Source organism: Corythoichthys intestinalis, chromosome 9 (genome assembly GCF_030265065.1).
Source record: "Corythoichthys intestinalis isolate RoL2023-P3 chromosome 9, ASM3026506v1, whole genome shotgun sequence".
Lineage (NCBI taxonomy): Eukaryota > Metazoa > Chordata > Actinopteri > Syngnathiformes > Syngnathidae > Corythoichthys > Corythoichthys intestinalis.
In genome coordinates, this window is record NC_080403.1 from 2349205 (window position 1) to 2363282 (window position 14078).

Below are 14078 nucleotides of genomic sequence, written 5' to 3' on the forward strand. Positions count from 1 at the left end.
ACTTTCAAGAGTTCCATCTTGCATTGTTTATTTTTTCTCCGACTAGCGGAAGTAGTCAACAATCATGCCCCAAAACCGTACAAACATAACGCCACATCCCTCTAGTGGCTTGGCGGTGAATTACAGAGCAACGCGTTCCCTCACCGCAGAACTATCGAATGTCGAATGACGCCGTAGTCGCTACGCCGTCACCGCAACGCGGGAGTATAACTCAGGCTTTAGTCTGTTGGACGATAGTAATCAATAGTCTTAGTCATATTTTAGTCATTTCAAAATGTGTGTGTCTTCTTTTAGTTTTGACTCAGACTCAGACTAATTTTGTCTAGTTTTAGTCAACGTTTACTCAATATTTTTTTCTGTAAAATTTGAACGCTTCACTCCAAAAATAAATTTAAAAAAAGGTTTCCAACTATTTTGAATGAACATTGACAGAGTAGCACATATTGTAGCATCTACAAATCAATCACATGATAATACACACTCAGCAGGAAAACAGAACATTATTTTAAATTAATAATACCCACATGCATGCTGCGAACTGTTTGTATAAAAAAAAAAAAAAAAGTTGTCCGAGAGTTTAAAAGGATGCTCTCCGTTTGCAATAGCCTAATGCTCGCACGAATGTGAATGCTATGCTAATGCTATAAGTTACATTTGCTGTGTGAGGATCACTTAGCACAGACCTTTACGGGCTAAATCAACATTGCATATTCTCTCTTGCCAAGATAAAAAGACCCATCTTACCGTGTGTTTCTCAAAACAGGCAATGGGGAGACTGGAGAGGACACTAGTGGGTGAGTTGGTGGGGCGCAGCACGTCACATGAGTGACACAAACAGACAGTGTACGATGTACGCTAACTACACATAAAACATCAGTCATTGTGAACGTGACGGAAACAATGGCGCATTTTTGTCTCGTTTTAGTCTCTTTAGACGAAAACTGGCATTCGTGTCGTTAATGTTTTGGTCTCCCAAGACTCGTTTTTAGCTCGTTATCGTCTGGTCATTGTCATGACAAAATTGTTTGTTGACGAAATATTTTCGTTATAGTCATCAGTGACGAAAAAATAACTGATTTGGACATAGTTAATCGTCTATCCTCTTGCCATTGTTGATTTTGAAAAATTGTGCGCGCTGTACTTCCGCTTCCAAAGATGCACTGCGTATGGCGTCGCAGCCTGGACTATCACAGCTCCACACTGTGATGCTGCACGTAAAGTAGCAAAAGCGCATCCTGATCCGGTTCCATTCACAAGTGAAGCAGGGTGCGCTTAAAGCGGACCAAGACACATGATTTTGAGCGGACAAGAGTTCGCTTGTTTGGTCCAAATGAGAGTTCGATGCGCATTCACATTGACAAAACGAAGCGGACTATATGAGTAAAAGAACTCTGGTCTGTTTAAAATGGATCAAACAGCGCTAGTGTGAAAGCGCCTCAACAATTTCACTATATTTGTTTGTAGCAGTATTTGTCTGGCACAACTGTGTTTTACTTCATTTTTTTTTTTCACGAACATTTTTTTGTATTTGGCAGATTTTGATTCTTTGTACAACGATACAATATTTGCTGGTAAAACAAAATCTGCCACGATTCTTTTTGACTCAAGTGCTTCCGATAAATTTAGGACGGTATTATACCTGGATTCCACGAGTTCCGTTCCTACGCTGGTGACAGAACCCGAATTTCCGCGGGAGTCGGATTTCACAGTCTAAAGCAACATGTCGCAAATTGGTAAATTGAACACTGATAACGATACTCTGAAAGACAATGACCCAAAAAGAACAGAAAGCACATAGGGAACTTAAATACAGACATGGGGTAACAAGACAATGAGGTACAGGTGGGTGACACAAGAGGCAGCGGATTGGTCAACACACAAGGAGCACGCCACAACGGGTGAAATCAATGGGTAATCACATGACAAGGCACACTACGGCATAAACCTAACAGAATTTAAGGGATGACAAATCGCGCACTGCTTGCACAGACTCGGCGCACTAGAAAATCTGCAGCGCACAAAACAAGATTCAACAGAAACGTATAGTAGCATCACCAAGACTTCTGCCAGCGCCGCATTAATGTGTCAGCACGACACTCTTGTTTGTGCGTTCGATACAGCAGCGCAACGTCCTATTGGTGCGTTTGATACGGCAACGCGGCGCACCCGTTGGTGGGTTACTGACACCACGATGGTATATACTGTAGTTGTGAGGTGCATGACTTGAGGAGTGAGGAGAAAAACTAAGAATTGAAAGTGAGTAAGATTAATATAGAGAAGTAATAAGAATAATATTGTTTCTGTACCATTTTGCTTCTACAAAACAGTATTTTTTCAAATTTCAGTTAACTGAGATACATGAAGTTAGGCATGTTTTCAAGCGCCAAATTACTACTGTAATTTTTTGGACTATAAGGCACATCTGACTATAACCCCCCCCCCCGGCCAACAACATTTGACACAAAAACGGCATTTCTTCGTAGACAAGCCGCAGCTGTCCTCACTGGATTATGGGATATTTACACCAAAAGATATTAACCGGCAACACTTTTTTGGACAGCGGCGTCACGAGACTGTAATAAGACCGTCATAATTATGACATGACACTGTCATTAGCATTAATGAATGTTTATGACGGATGTCATTTCATGTCATCAGGCAAATGATCTCAATTTTGAATGGATGTAAAAGAACTGAGCTGGACATAAATGGAGTTAATGACAAAATTAACACTTACTGACAGTTCATTAATGCCTGTGACAGTATCATGTCATGATTATGACGGTCTTATGACAGTCTTATGACGCCGCTGTCAAATAAAGTGTTACCAACTAACCCAAATAAATCAAGAAATAAACAGCACTGGACTATAAGCCACAGGATTCAATATGTGGGGAAAAAAAAAACGGCTTATAGTCCGAAAATTATGGTACTTACTTATTATAAATTAGTGTTCACAACAGGTTGATAAAAATTGAGTTTCTTTCACATATCATATTTAATTTAGTTGTATATTGGCATTTACAACTTTTGGCGAATGAAGCAGTACATGAGCCGAGCCAATGACAGGCCACATTTAGAATCTTGAGTGAACCTGACATTCATATTTTTGAAAAATGCGAGGAGGCCAGATTTTTCTGTAAAAAATCCATGCAGGCCTGGGGCGGGTCTACAACTGAAACCTGAACCTTAAAACTATGAGACGGGTGAACGTGCTAACTGCAATTGTGTACAGAACATTGCTCAGTGACTTTTTAATTATTAATGGATTTTTTTTTTCAAGCAACGCACTCACTAGCAGTGAATACTATGTCCAATCATTTCTGCACTTTTGCACTGTATTCAACAATGACAGATGTTTCCAAAAAGTGTGAGTGAGGTTTGCATGCGATTTACAACAACCTTCACCTTTGGTCCTCCTCCATCTCTGCGGTTCCTGCAGCTAAGCTTAGCTCAGAAGCTGTCCTGTCTTTGCCTTGTCCAGTGCACGTAGGCGCCAGGAAACCTCTTAGCGCTTTGAGACGGAGGCCCGTCGTGCAGGTAGACATGGAAGTAGCTAGGGAGCTCTGCCTGTGCCACTGCAAAGAATTAAACCGGATTGAGAAGAGCCGAGAGAAAAATTGTGGTCCAAGGTGACTTTGTGATCACGTTCCAGAGTGCAGCAGCCTCAAATCTGTGGCTTCGTGCTGTTTTCATGTGGCTTTGGAGAGTCAAAGAGCCTCATTTTGTGACATATGCTCCTCTATTGTCCCCTTTATTTTATGCATGTTGAACTCTTTAAATGGGAAATGAACCATTTTTGAGATCAATAATTTTGCAAAAATTTGAATCTACAACCATTTATATTTCATTCATAATGAAAACCAACCAAATTGTTTCAGAATTTACCTTTAACTCTATTCATTTTTAGCTCTAAACAGGGAATTGAAGGAATTTTACCCCCCAAAAAACAAAGTAACCACCATAAAATAACACTAAGTTAAACTTCAATGAAGTTTAAAATCATTATTGCACTGTGTGTTTTTTTTTTGTCTATGTTTACATTTCGTCAACTACTGTATTTTTCGGACCGCTACTTTTTTCTCTGCATTTCTAACCTGCGGCTTTTATAAGGAAGCAGCTTATTTATGGATTTTTCTAAAAAAAAAATTATTATTATTTTTTTTTCATATTTTCTTGTTAAAAATAACAAAAATGGATAATGATTAGACATATTTTAAAAGATTGGCTTTCCAAATTTTGCCATGACATAGCTCTCAGCTGCTACACTAGCACCGATAAAGCTTGCCAGAAGCTCGTCAGACTTACTCAAAACTCAGGATTTTATAGATGAATATGGCTCCATCTGATACTATATGCTGCTACAAATGAACACTTTTGAATGGATGGGCATCCACTATTTGCTACGACAAGAGAACGTCATACTAGCATTTATTAGCTGTTTTCAACTGGCACTCAGAGGACTTTATTGCCACAATATTCTACAACAAAGTTGGTAAATAAGGGCTAGTGCTTGGCAGCAATAACTTCAACCAGACGCTTCCTGTAGCTGCAGATCAGTCTGGCACATCGATCAGGACTAATCTTGGCCCATTCTTCTCTACAAAACTGCTGTAGTCAGTCAGATTCCTGGGATGCCTGGCATGAATCGCTGTCTTTAGGCCATGCCACAGCATTTCAATGGGGTTCAAGTCTGGACTTTGACTTGGCCACTCCGGAACGTGTATTATATTCTCCTGAAACCATTGTGATGTTGATTTACTGCTGTGTTTTGGATCATTGTCTTGTTGCGGCATCCATCCGCTTTTTAGCTTCAACTGTCTGACAGACAGCCTCAGGTTTTCTTGCAAAACTTTTGAATTCTTTCATTAATGACTGCAAGTTGTCCAGCTCCTGAGGCAGCAAAACAGCCCCAAATCATGATGCTCCCTCCACCATGCTTCACGGTGAGGGTGAGGTGTTGATGTTGAGCTGTTCCATTTTTCCTCCGCACATGACATTGTGTGTTACTCCCAAACAATTCAAGTTTGGTTTCATCAGTCCACAAAATATTTTGCCAAAACGTCTGTGGAGTGTCCGAGTGCCTTTTTGCGAACATTAAACGAGCAACAATGTTTTTTTTAGATGGCAGCAGCTTCCTCCGTGGAGTCCTCCCATGAACACCATTCTTGGTCATAGTTTTACATATAGTCGATGTGTGCGTAGATATTGGACTGTGCCAGTGATTTCTGTACGTCTTTAGCGGGAACACTAGGGTTCTTTTTTACCTCTCTTAATATTCTGCGCTGAACTCTTGGCGTCATCTTTGGTGGATGGCCACTCATTGGGAGACAAGCAACAGTGCCAAACTCCCTCCATTTGTAGACAACTTCTCTGACCGTCAATTGATGAACATCCCGACTTATAGAGATGGTTTTGTATCCTTTCTCAGCTTAATACAAATCAACACTCCTTAATCTCAGGTCTTCAGACAGCTATTTTGACCGAGCCATGATACACATCAGACAATGCTTCTCAACAAGACAATTCTTACCAGGTGTGTGTTTTATAGTGGGCAGGGCAGCTTTAAACTACTCATCAGTGATTAGGCACACACCTAACTCATTATGATTGGTAAAAATTGTTTTCAATAGCTCTTTAAGTCTCCTTAGGCAGAGGGTTCACTTACTTAATTTTCTCCCTTCTGTCATTGTTTGCATGCTATCCTCATTAAAATATGAAAACCTTTAAAAGTTTGGGTGGTTTTCGTTGAAGCAGACTGTATTTTCATCTGTGTGATTTTGACATAGATCAGATCACATTTGATGGTGATTTTATGCAGAGATGTGAGAAATTCTAAAAGGTTCAGATACTTTCTCATACCACTGTATGTAAACTACGAAGTACTTTTATTTATTTATTTATTTATTCATTCATTCATTCATACCACTGAAATGCACATTGGGGCACCGCAGATCAATACTGGGGCATGTAACCCAGTGAAATATATCTGTTCATGTTGGAAACAATCCATTGACTTTCTTAATGAACAATTTAAAGGTGTAAGTAAAAAACACAACAGCCAGGAGTGAGAGAAATTTTGACCTGAACCAGAAGTGTTTAGGGGGATTCCTCGTGACGGCGACACATTTGCTTCTCAATGTGTATCTCCGGCACTGTTCACAAGGAACAGAAGTGAAACGTTTAAGTGCTTTTGTAGCTCCTATGATGAAACACCTCCTGGCTCAGCTTGGATGACAAAAGAGGGGGAAGGAAGTTAAAGTGAACATAAAAGAGAGTCGGGGTGAGAGGATGAGGTCGGAGGTGAAGTGGCACTGCGGGATGAAGAAGTGTGTGTGTGAGGGGGTTTGCGATGTGGAAGTGAGGGGTGGTTGAGGCAGCTGTTTGTCTGGCCCAGTAGGAGCTTAGATAGTTCAGACCTGCGAGCACGCTCTACTACATCCCAATAGGAGCCACTTGACTGGAGCCACACATCACATTTGTTTTTCAGCCAATGATTGAGGCTACGGAAGATGAAGATTTCACCGAATTTCCTTTTCCTCCTCTTTCTAAAAATCCCTTTTTTACACATTCAAATGCGGTTAAGATCCCATGTAGACCCTTTTTATAAGTTTGTGTGTATGTTTGTGTGTACAAAAAGAGGCACCCCTCTTCTTGAAGAAAAAAAAAATCTGCAAGTGTAAGTCCCCTTGAAAGTGTCCCTCTTGAAGGACTGTTTAAAAAGGGACGCCCCCCTCTTTGTCCCCACTGTTCTGGTTGGCGTATGGAGGGGCTTTTGTCCCCCTCTTTCATGTGTGCTCACAATGGACTGGGCCGTTTGAAACACAACAGTAGATGAACTGCGCTGACAGTGTATTAAACTCTGATGAATTGCCTGTGCGAGGCATAGATCAATGTCCTTCAACCCCCCGAGCACGCAGCGAAGGCCGGGCCTTGTCTCGGCTAAATGGAACAGGTTGCTGGCTCCTTTCACAAACCCTGATTATATTCATGTTTTGTTGAAGGAGAAGCCTTTTTAAATGTGTAAATCTTCCCAAAGAACTCCTACTTTTTTCTTTTTTTGCCTTTTCATTCAGGGAGTTGATATTGTGTGCTGCTCATTTCAGGAGCGCTTTCTGTCTAGACTAGAGTTGGAGACATTTGTTTCTTGGCGTTCTGAATAAAACTATTAAAGCTAACTATAACTATAATGAAATAATGTTTTTCCACCTCTTTGTTAGGGCGTCAAATGCAGCCACCAACTTATTATTATGTACCGGTATGCATGAAGTTATTACTTTATATTCGTGTGTAAATATTGCAAGTTTTCTTTTGATAAATACTTCCAAATAATATTGAAAAAACCCTATTTAAGCATATTGGCATAAGCACCATAAATACATTTTTGGAACAGTTTCTGAAACACTTCATTCAATTCTATATGTAACAGCTTTACATAACATTTGAACAAAATGACAAACAAACAATGGGCGTAGGTTTGGTCTCAACATTGGTAGGGAGTATATACAACCCCTAGCAAAAAGTATGGAATCATCAGTCTTGGACGAGCACTCACTCAGAAATGTTATCATTTAGAACAAACTCAGATAAAAAGCTTGAAAAAATAATGAATTCGTTCAAAAGTGCAACTCTTTAGCATTCAGAAACACAAAAAGAAATGGGAGAAAAACATTGTTGTGGGGTAAATGTAGGTCTGAATATAATAAAAATGGGGTGGATGCTTACAGAGAGATTGTACCACTTATATACTATATTTTACCTCTGCGCATCATCGTATACCATGAGAAAAATGAGTATTTGAACACCCTGCGATTTTGCATATTCTCCCACTTAGTAATGATGGTCAGGTTTGAAATCTTCATGGTAGGTGCTTGTCCACTGTGAGAGACAATCTAAAAAACAAACATTCCCGAAATCATAGTGTATGTTTTTTTTTTTTAACAATTTATTTGTATTATACCGCTGCAAATAAGTATTTGAACACCTGTCTATAAGCTAGAATTGTAACCTTCAAAGACCTGTTAGTCGCCTTTAAAAAGTCCACCCGCATTCCACTTATTCTTCTAAATAAGTGGAGTGGAGGTGGACTTTTTGAGTCTGACTTTGTGACTTGTTAGAGGCGGTTAGCTGTATATAAACACATGTCCACCCCATACACCCCAAAGAGCTTTCCAAAGACACCAGAGACAGAATTGTAGACCTCTACAAGGCTGGAAAGAGTTACGGGGCAATTGCCAAGCAGCTTGGTGATATAAGATCCACGGTTGGAGCAATTATTAGAAAATGGAAGAGGCTAACATGTCAATCTCCCTCGGACTGGGGCTCCATGCATGATCTACCTCGTACTGTCTCAATGATCCTAAGAATGGTGAGGAATCAGCCAAGAGGAACACAGAAGGAGTTAGTCAATGACCTGAAAGGAGCTGGGAACACCATTTCCAAGGTTAGTGTTGGGAATACATTAAGACATCATGGTTTAAAATCATGTATGGCACGGAAGGTTCCCCTGCTTAACCCAGCCCATGTCCTGGCCCATTTTAAGTTTGCCATTGACCATTTGGATGATCCAGAGGAGTCATGGAAGAAAGTCACGTGGTCATATGAGATTAAAATGGAACTTTTTGGTCTTAATTCCACTCATATTGTTTGGAGGAAGAAGAATGATGCGTACTACCCCAAAAACACCATCCCTACTGTGAAGATGGGGGTTGTAGCATCATGCTTCAGGGGACTGGACGACTGCACTGTATTAAGGAGAGGATGACAAGGCCAAGTATTGTCAGATTTTGGGGAATAACCTCCTTCCCGCAGTTAGAGCATTTATGGGGTCGTGACTGTGTCTTCCAACATGACAATGGCCCGAAGCAGACAGCCTGTATATCCAAGGAGTGGCTTCGTAAAAAGCATATCAAGGTTCTGAAGGGGCTGAGCCAGTCTCCAGACCTAAACCCAATCTTTGGAGTAAGCTCAAACTCTGTGTTTTTCAGTGACAGTCCAGAAACCTGATTGATCTAGAGAAGATCTGTGTAGCGCACAGGTGCTAAATCCTTGCTGCAGTCTGTCCAAACCTGGTGAAAAGTTAAAGGAAACATTTGACCTCTGTAATTGTAAACAAAGGCTACTGTACCAAATATTGACATTGATTTTCTCAGGTGTTCAAATACTTATTTGCAGACGTATAATACAAAAAAAAAAAATGTTAAAAAATCATACACTGTGATTTCTGGATTTCTTTTAAGATTGTCTCTCACAGTGGGCAAGCACTTACTATGAACATTTCAAACCCGCCCATCATTTTTAAGTGGGAGAACTTGCAAAATTGCAGGGTGTTCAAATAATTATTTTCCTCACTATATCATTTTTAGACCCCTAGAGCAAGAGTCTCCAAACCGGTCCTCAAGGCCCGCTGGTGGGTCCTGCTTTTTGTTCGAACCAGACCAACACAGACCGTTGAACGAATGAGGTTTTTGCTAAAACTTTATGGAATAGGTTGGAGACCCCTGCCCTAGAGGCCCGGGTCTGGCCACACCCCAGTGAAGCTTTGCCCCTGTTTCAATTGATGAATCGATGTATTGTCACACCCCTACAAAACAACTGCAAAAATAAGATTTCTCACAGACAAATGGAGAGAAAAAAAGTATCCATAATCCTGACCTCTTTGGTTCACATCAAACCAACAACTCTTTGGAAAGTCAAACCTGCAACTGACAGCACTGTGAAAGCTGAGATTGTCTATGCAAGTTGTAGTCATTGCAGTCATTATAAGTTGCGATATACATCTGCTGGCAATAACATTTAAGCTACCGTCTTCACCTTTAAAGTATGTACCTTTGGAGACCGCTTCATCCAATCCAAAGCCAGTAAAAGTTTCTTACCCTGCCTTTAAACACTTCAGAAGTGTAGCGCAGATTAGAATAGAACTTTATTTGTTTGAGGGGTATGCAATGTTGAGGCCAAATAGTATCAATATGAGTTATGTGCAAGCATTGGCAGTAATTCAACTATCTAAATATCAGTATCTCCTGGCTACTCACTTGGATGGATCGAAAAACCTGCTGATTCTTCTCGATCAGCGCCATGAATAACCATCACTACGCTTATTGTGTTTCATAACAAAGACAAGAAAAGTGTTAAATGTTGACTGTCCATGAAATGACATAAGAGCAATGCAGTTTGGCTTGGATTGATATGGACCTTTTTGTTCTTTTTGTCTGTTTGGTGGTCAGAAGTTGTGAAAGATACTGAAATATTTGATCCACACACTCCACTTAACAACTTTTACCAATTTGAACCCTTGAAACAATTAGTTTTTGGTCTAAGGAATATTTTCCCCATGATGTCTTCTACAGGTGTGGTTCAGCAACAGACGAGCCAGATGGCGTAAACAGGCCGGTGCCAATCAGCTCGCTGCCTTTAACCACTTACTTCCCGGTGGATTCCCGCCCACTGGCATGCCCACTTTGCCCACATACCAACTCCCAGAGTCTAGCTACCCCGGCACCACACTATCACAAGGTGAGTGCACGATGCTGCAATATTTTAGCTTTCGAAGTCCATACTGTGAGCTAAGTAACAATCTTCAAAGTTCTTCGTGTCTATCACACCACTTCACCAAAATTGTCTGCAGAAGAACCAGGTGCAAATGCTTGGGACATGTCCTTACCAATATTCAGCCGATACTGTGTAGTCACTATCGTTACAACGGCTGTCCTTTGTGTTCAGTCAAGGGTCTCTCATTGACTTCATAATGTATTGACGAGACACAGGGTGCGGGGCCGATAAATAGGGGTCCTGCATTGATGGGCCATCAAAGCTGACCGAGTGGAATCAAAGACAAAGATCTTTTTGCGTTATAAATTCTTGTGATGCATGCGTGATACGAAAAAATTTAAAATTTACCTTGAATCCTCAAACAAATCACTCCTGAGACAATCCTTCCTGTTTGTATGCGGTACAGCTTTCGTACTTTTTCAACAGAAATCTGGCGTTAGATCGCTGCATGAGTGTGTTTGTGAATAGCTCCTCTTGATGTAGGCGGCCCCCAACTTGAATGCGAGGCGCAGTGCATGACCGATCCGACCCTCAATACCATTATGAAGTCTATGGGTCTCTGTTGCTCAAATGAAAAAAACATATCCGCAGTTTAGCACTTTAGCAAAGTCAATTCCACTATTCATACAGTGGTACATTTACTTATGACATTAATTGGTTCTGGAGGTTGTCTCGTAATCTGAAAATTTCGTGAACTAATCCGTTCCAAGCACTACTGACATGGCACATAAAATTTTATAATTGGGGTAAAACCGGAAGAAAAACAACAGCCAAACACATTTGAATCATTCCATATACCTAACCTAACTGTTACCTGTAATGAAGTGGCTAATAGAACAAAATGCAAAGAAAAAAAAGAGAAAAATATATCTTAACTTTCAAGAGAGGCAATGCCCTCTTTCATGGGATCGATGGTGCCTATCATCTATCTCACTCTTCTTGACACAAAAACGCGAGGAAACCTTTGCTCTCATTTGGTTGTAATGTAATGAACCGTCTGTGGGCTTAAAAAAACTCTTCGTGAGACAAAAATACGAGGAGCCTTGTGCGCATTTGGCTCAGACGTCAGCCCGCAATATCAACAATAACACCATCGCGCCTGTGCACGTCATCATGCTGCGACTCCAAATTAAAACGTCATTAACAATAGGCTAATAAGAGAGTGGAATTCCATTGCTAAGCATGATGGGAAATATGAGCATTAGGGCAGCAGGATCTTATGGTGCGATATTTAAAAGCAGAAAGCAGGAAGTACATACATATCTTTTACAGTTTTTAATGGTATTTTTGCTTCCTGTAACGTGAAATTTCTTTCCTAACAAGAGTTAAGAGAGGAGAAGAGAACAATATTTTGCCCGTTTAAACGTGTCTTAACCTGAAAATACTGTTTGTAGGGACGTTCGTAAGTAGAGGTACCCTTGTATGTTGTGTAACTTGTTGTCAACAACAACAAATTCACATAAAACACATACATTGGTACAAGGTGGTGGGATTTAGGGGAGTAGCTTACAGAGAGATTGTAACACTAAAATACCATATTATAGCTCTGCGCATCCCCATATAATGTATATTACAGTGGTACCTCAACAAACGATCGCTCCGACATACGATCCTTTTGACATCTGTTGAAGGACGTAGTTTTCTTTCTTTGTCTTTCGCGAATGTCCGGTGGTGAGAATGCTGGTAAATTAGAGGCCGGAGATGAACAGTATTGCTTTGAAGGTTTTATTGCAGAATATTCTGGGTACAAATGTGATACAGACAAGGGCTGTGATCTTGCAAAAGTACGAGGAAACACATTACAGGGCAAGTCTTTTTATACTGTTGACAGAGACCTTGAGAGCTGGTCCTAGGTGGTACGACAGTGAGTCATAAGCACAGTTTCTGATAAGGCGGTCAACAGATACCTATTGTGGTCATTCAGGGCCGTAAGAAAAGCACACAAAGATGGCAAAATATGTCCATGGCACAATATGCTATGATACAGTATGACACAGTCTTCACATCCAATATAAAATTTGACTTGTCATTTGTCACGACATCTGATGACATGATCGAAGTACGATGATTTATGACAGGTGGTGGATTTTCTTGTGAGAGAAATCATCATGGGTCCCAAGAAGGTTGGTGGTTGTAGGTGGTGAAAAATTGAAAAGGGTGACGCTTAGCATTGAAATTAGGATGGAAATGATAGAAAAATAGCATGGTGTGCGCGTAAGTGACCCTGCTCGACAACACGGCCGTAATTGCACCTGCAGTATTGGGCAGTTTTTGGGCTGTGGAATGGATTAATCGAATTATCATTTATTCTAATGTGAAAATCCCGCTCGCCAAAAGAATTTCAATTTACAAACCAGGTCCTGGAACAGATTAAATGCATATGTAGAGCAGAGGTTGCACGAGACTTTTTCGTTGTCTGTCATTTTGACTGACAGGGTCATAAAAATCCGGTCATAATCTATTTTTACCAGTCACTTAAATTTTTAAAATGACTATATCTTGATGCAGTCACTTCATGTATATACACAATAATACAATAATATTTTATAATATAAAGTACCTAACATTAGTGCAGTCATGGATTACAGTAAGCAGGCCAGTGCTGTGTTTCCATATATATTTTTATTATATTATGTATATACAGGATATATATATCCCCCCCCCCAAGTGGGTCCATGATCCTAATACATTTAATAATAATAAAAATATTATATAATTCCATTATATATATATATATTTTTAAAATTATTATTATTATTAAATAAAAATGCTCGTTGATACGACACACATAAAGGCATCTTCTTTTTTTTTTTTTTTTTTAAATCGTTAGAAAGTTGTATGGATTTACAATCCGCTAGCTTGTTGTTTCCTGTTGTCTTCCGAAATACACCTGGGTGACGGCGCGTCAAGTGTTCGTCCATAGCCGACGTGCTATCGTGGTATGCGAGCTTAGCTTAGCAAAAAGAGTACACACAGTGGTGGCACCCTCCATATTTTCCTTGAAATAATTTCAGGCTCTGGCTAGTCTGGTCCGCTTTTTTGGCTTTATGCCACTTTCACCATGTTACCAATTCTGCCCTTCCTGGTAATTGGCGGTGTTTCAACTGCTCGCCGCAGTGAGGAGTGAACCGGCGATTCACTTGATTCGTTGTCATCCTTCATCCTCCAGTGCATCAGTCCCTCTTTTTTCACCTCTTTTATCAACACCATGGTTGTTTTGGGGCTTTTTGAAGAAACTTCGGACACTCAGTTGCCTTGACATTTTTCCGAGTAAGGCCAACGACGTCACGCATCAAGAGAGACAATAGCTAATTAATATGCTGATTCGCCACCCTGTGGTCTGGGGTGTGAATTGCAACCTGTCAAAATGACGGATGGACTTCAGTTTTTTCCGTCACCCTTTTAAAAAACCGGTCAACGACGGAAAATATTCGGTTAACGCGACCCCTGATGTAGAGGTACCACAGTATTGTGCATTGTTTTACATTAACTGCTAACTTTGTTGTTGTTTCATGCCGGTGGTAGAC

The 14078-nt window shown here is 40.4% G+C and overlaps 1 protein-coding gene across 5 annotated transcripts in view; it reads left to right on the plus strand.

The window, feature by feature from the left end:
- pax7a (paired box 7a) overlaps window positions 1-14078 on the plus strand; it is a 180406-nt gene that overhangs the window by 80525 nt on the left and 85803 nt on the right. For all 5 annotated transcript variants that reach the window (XM_057846864.1, XM_057846866.1, XM_057846865.1 and 2 more), the window contains one exon: window positions 10350-10515. In XM_057846864.1, coding sequence (XP_057702847.1) covers window positions 10350-10515 — 166 coding nt within the window. The remainder of the gene's footprint in view (window positions 1-10349; window positions 10516-14078) is intronic.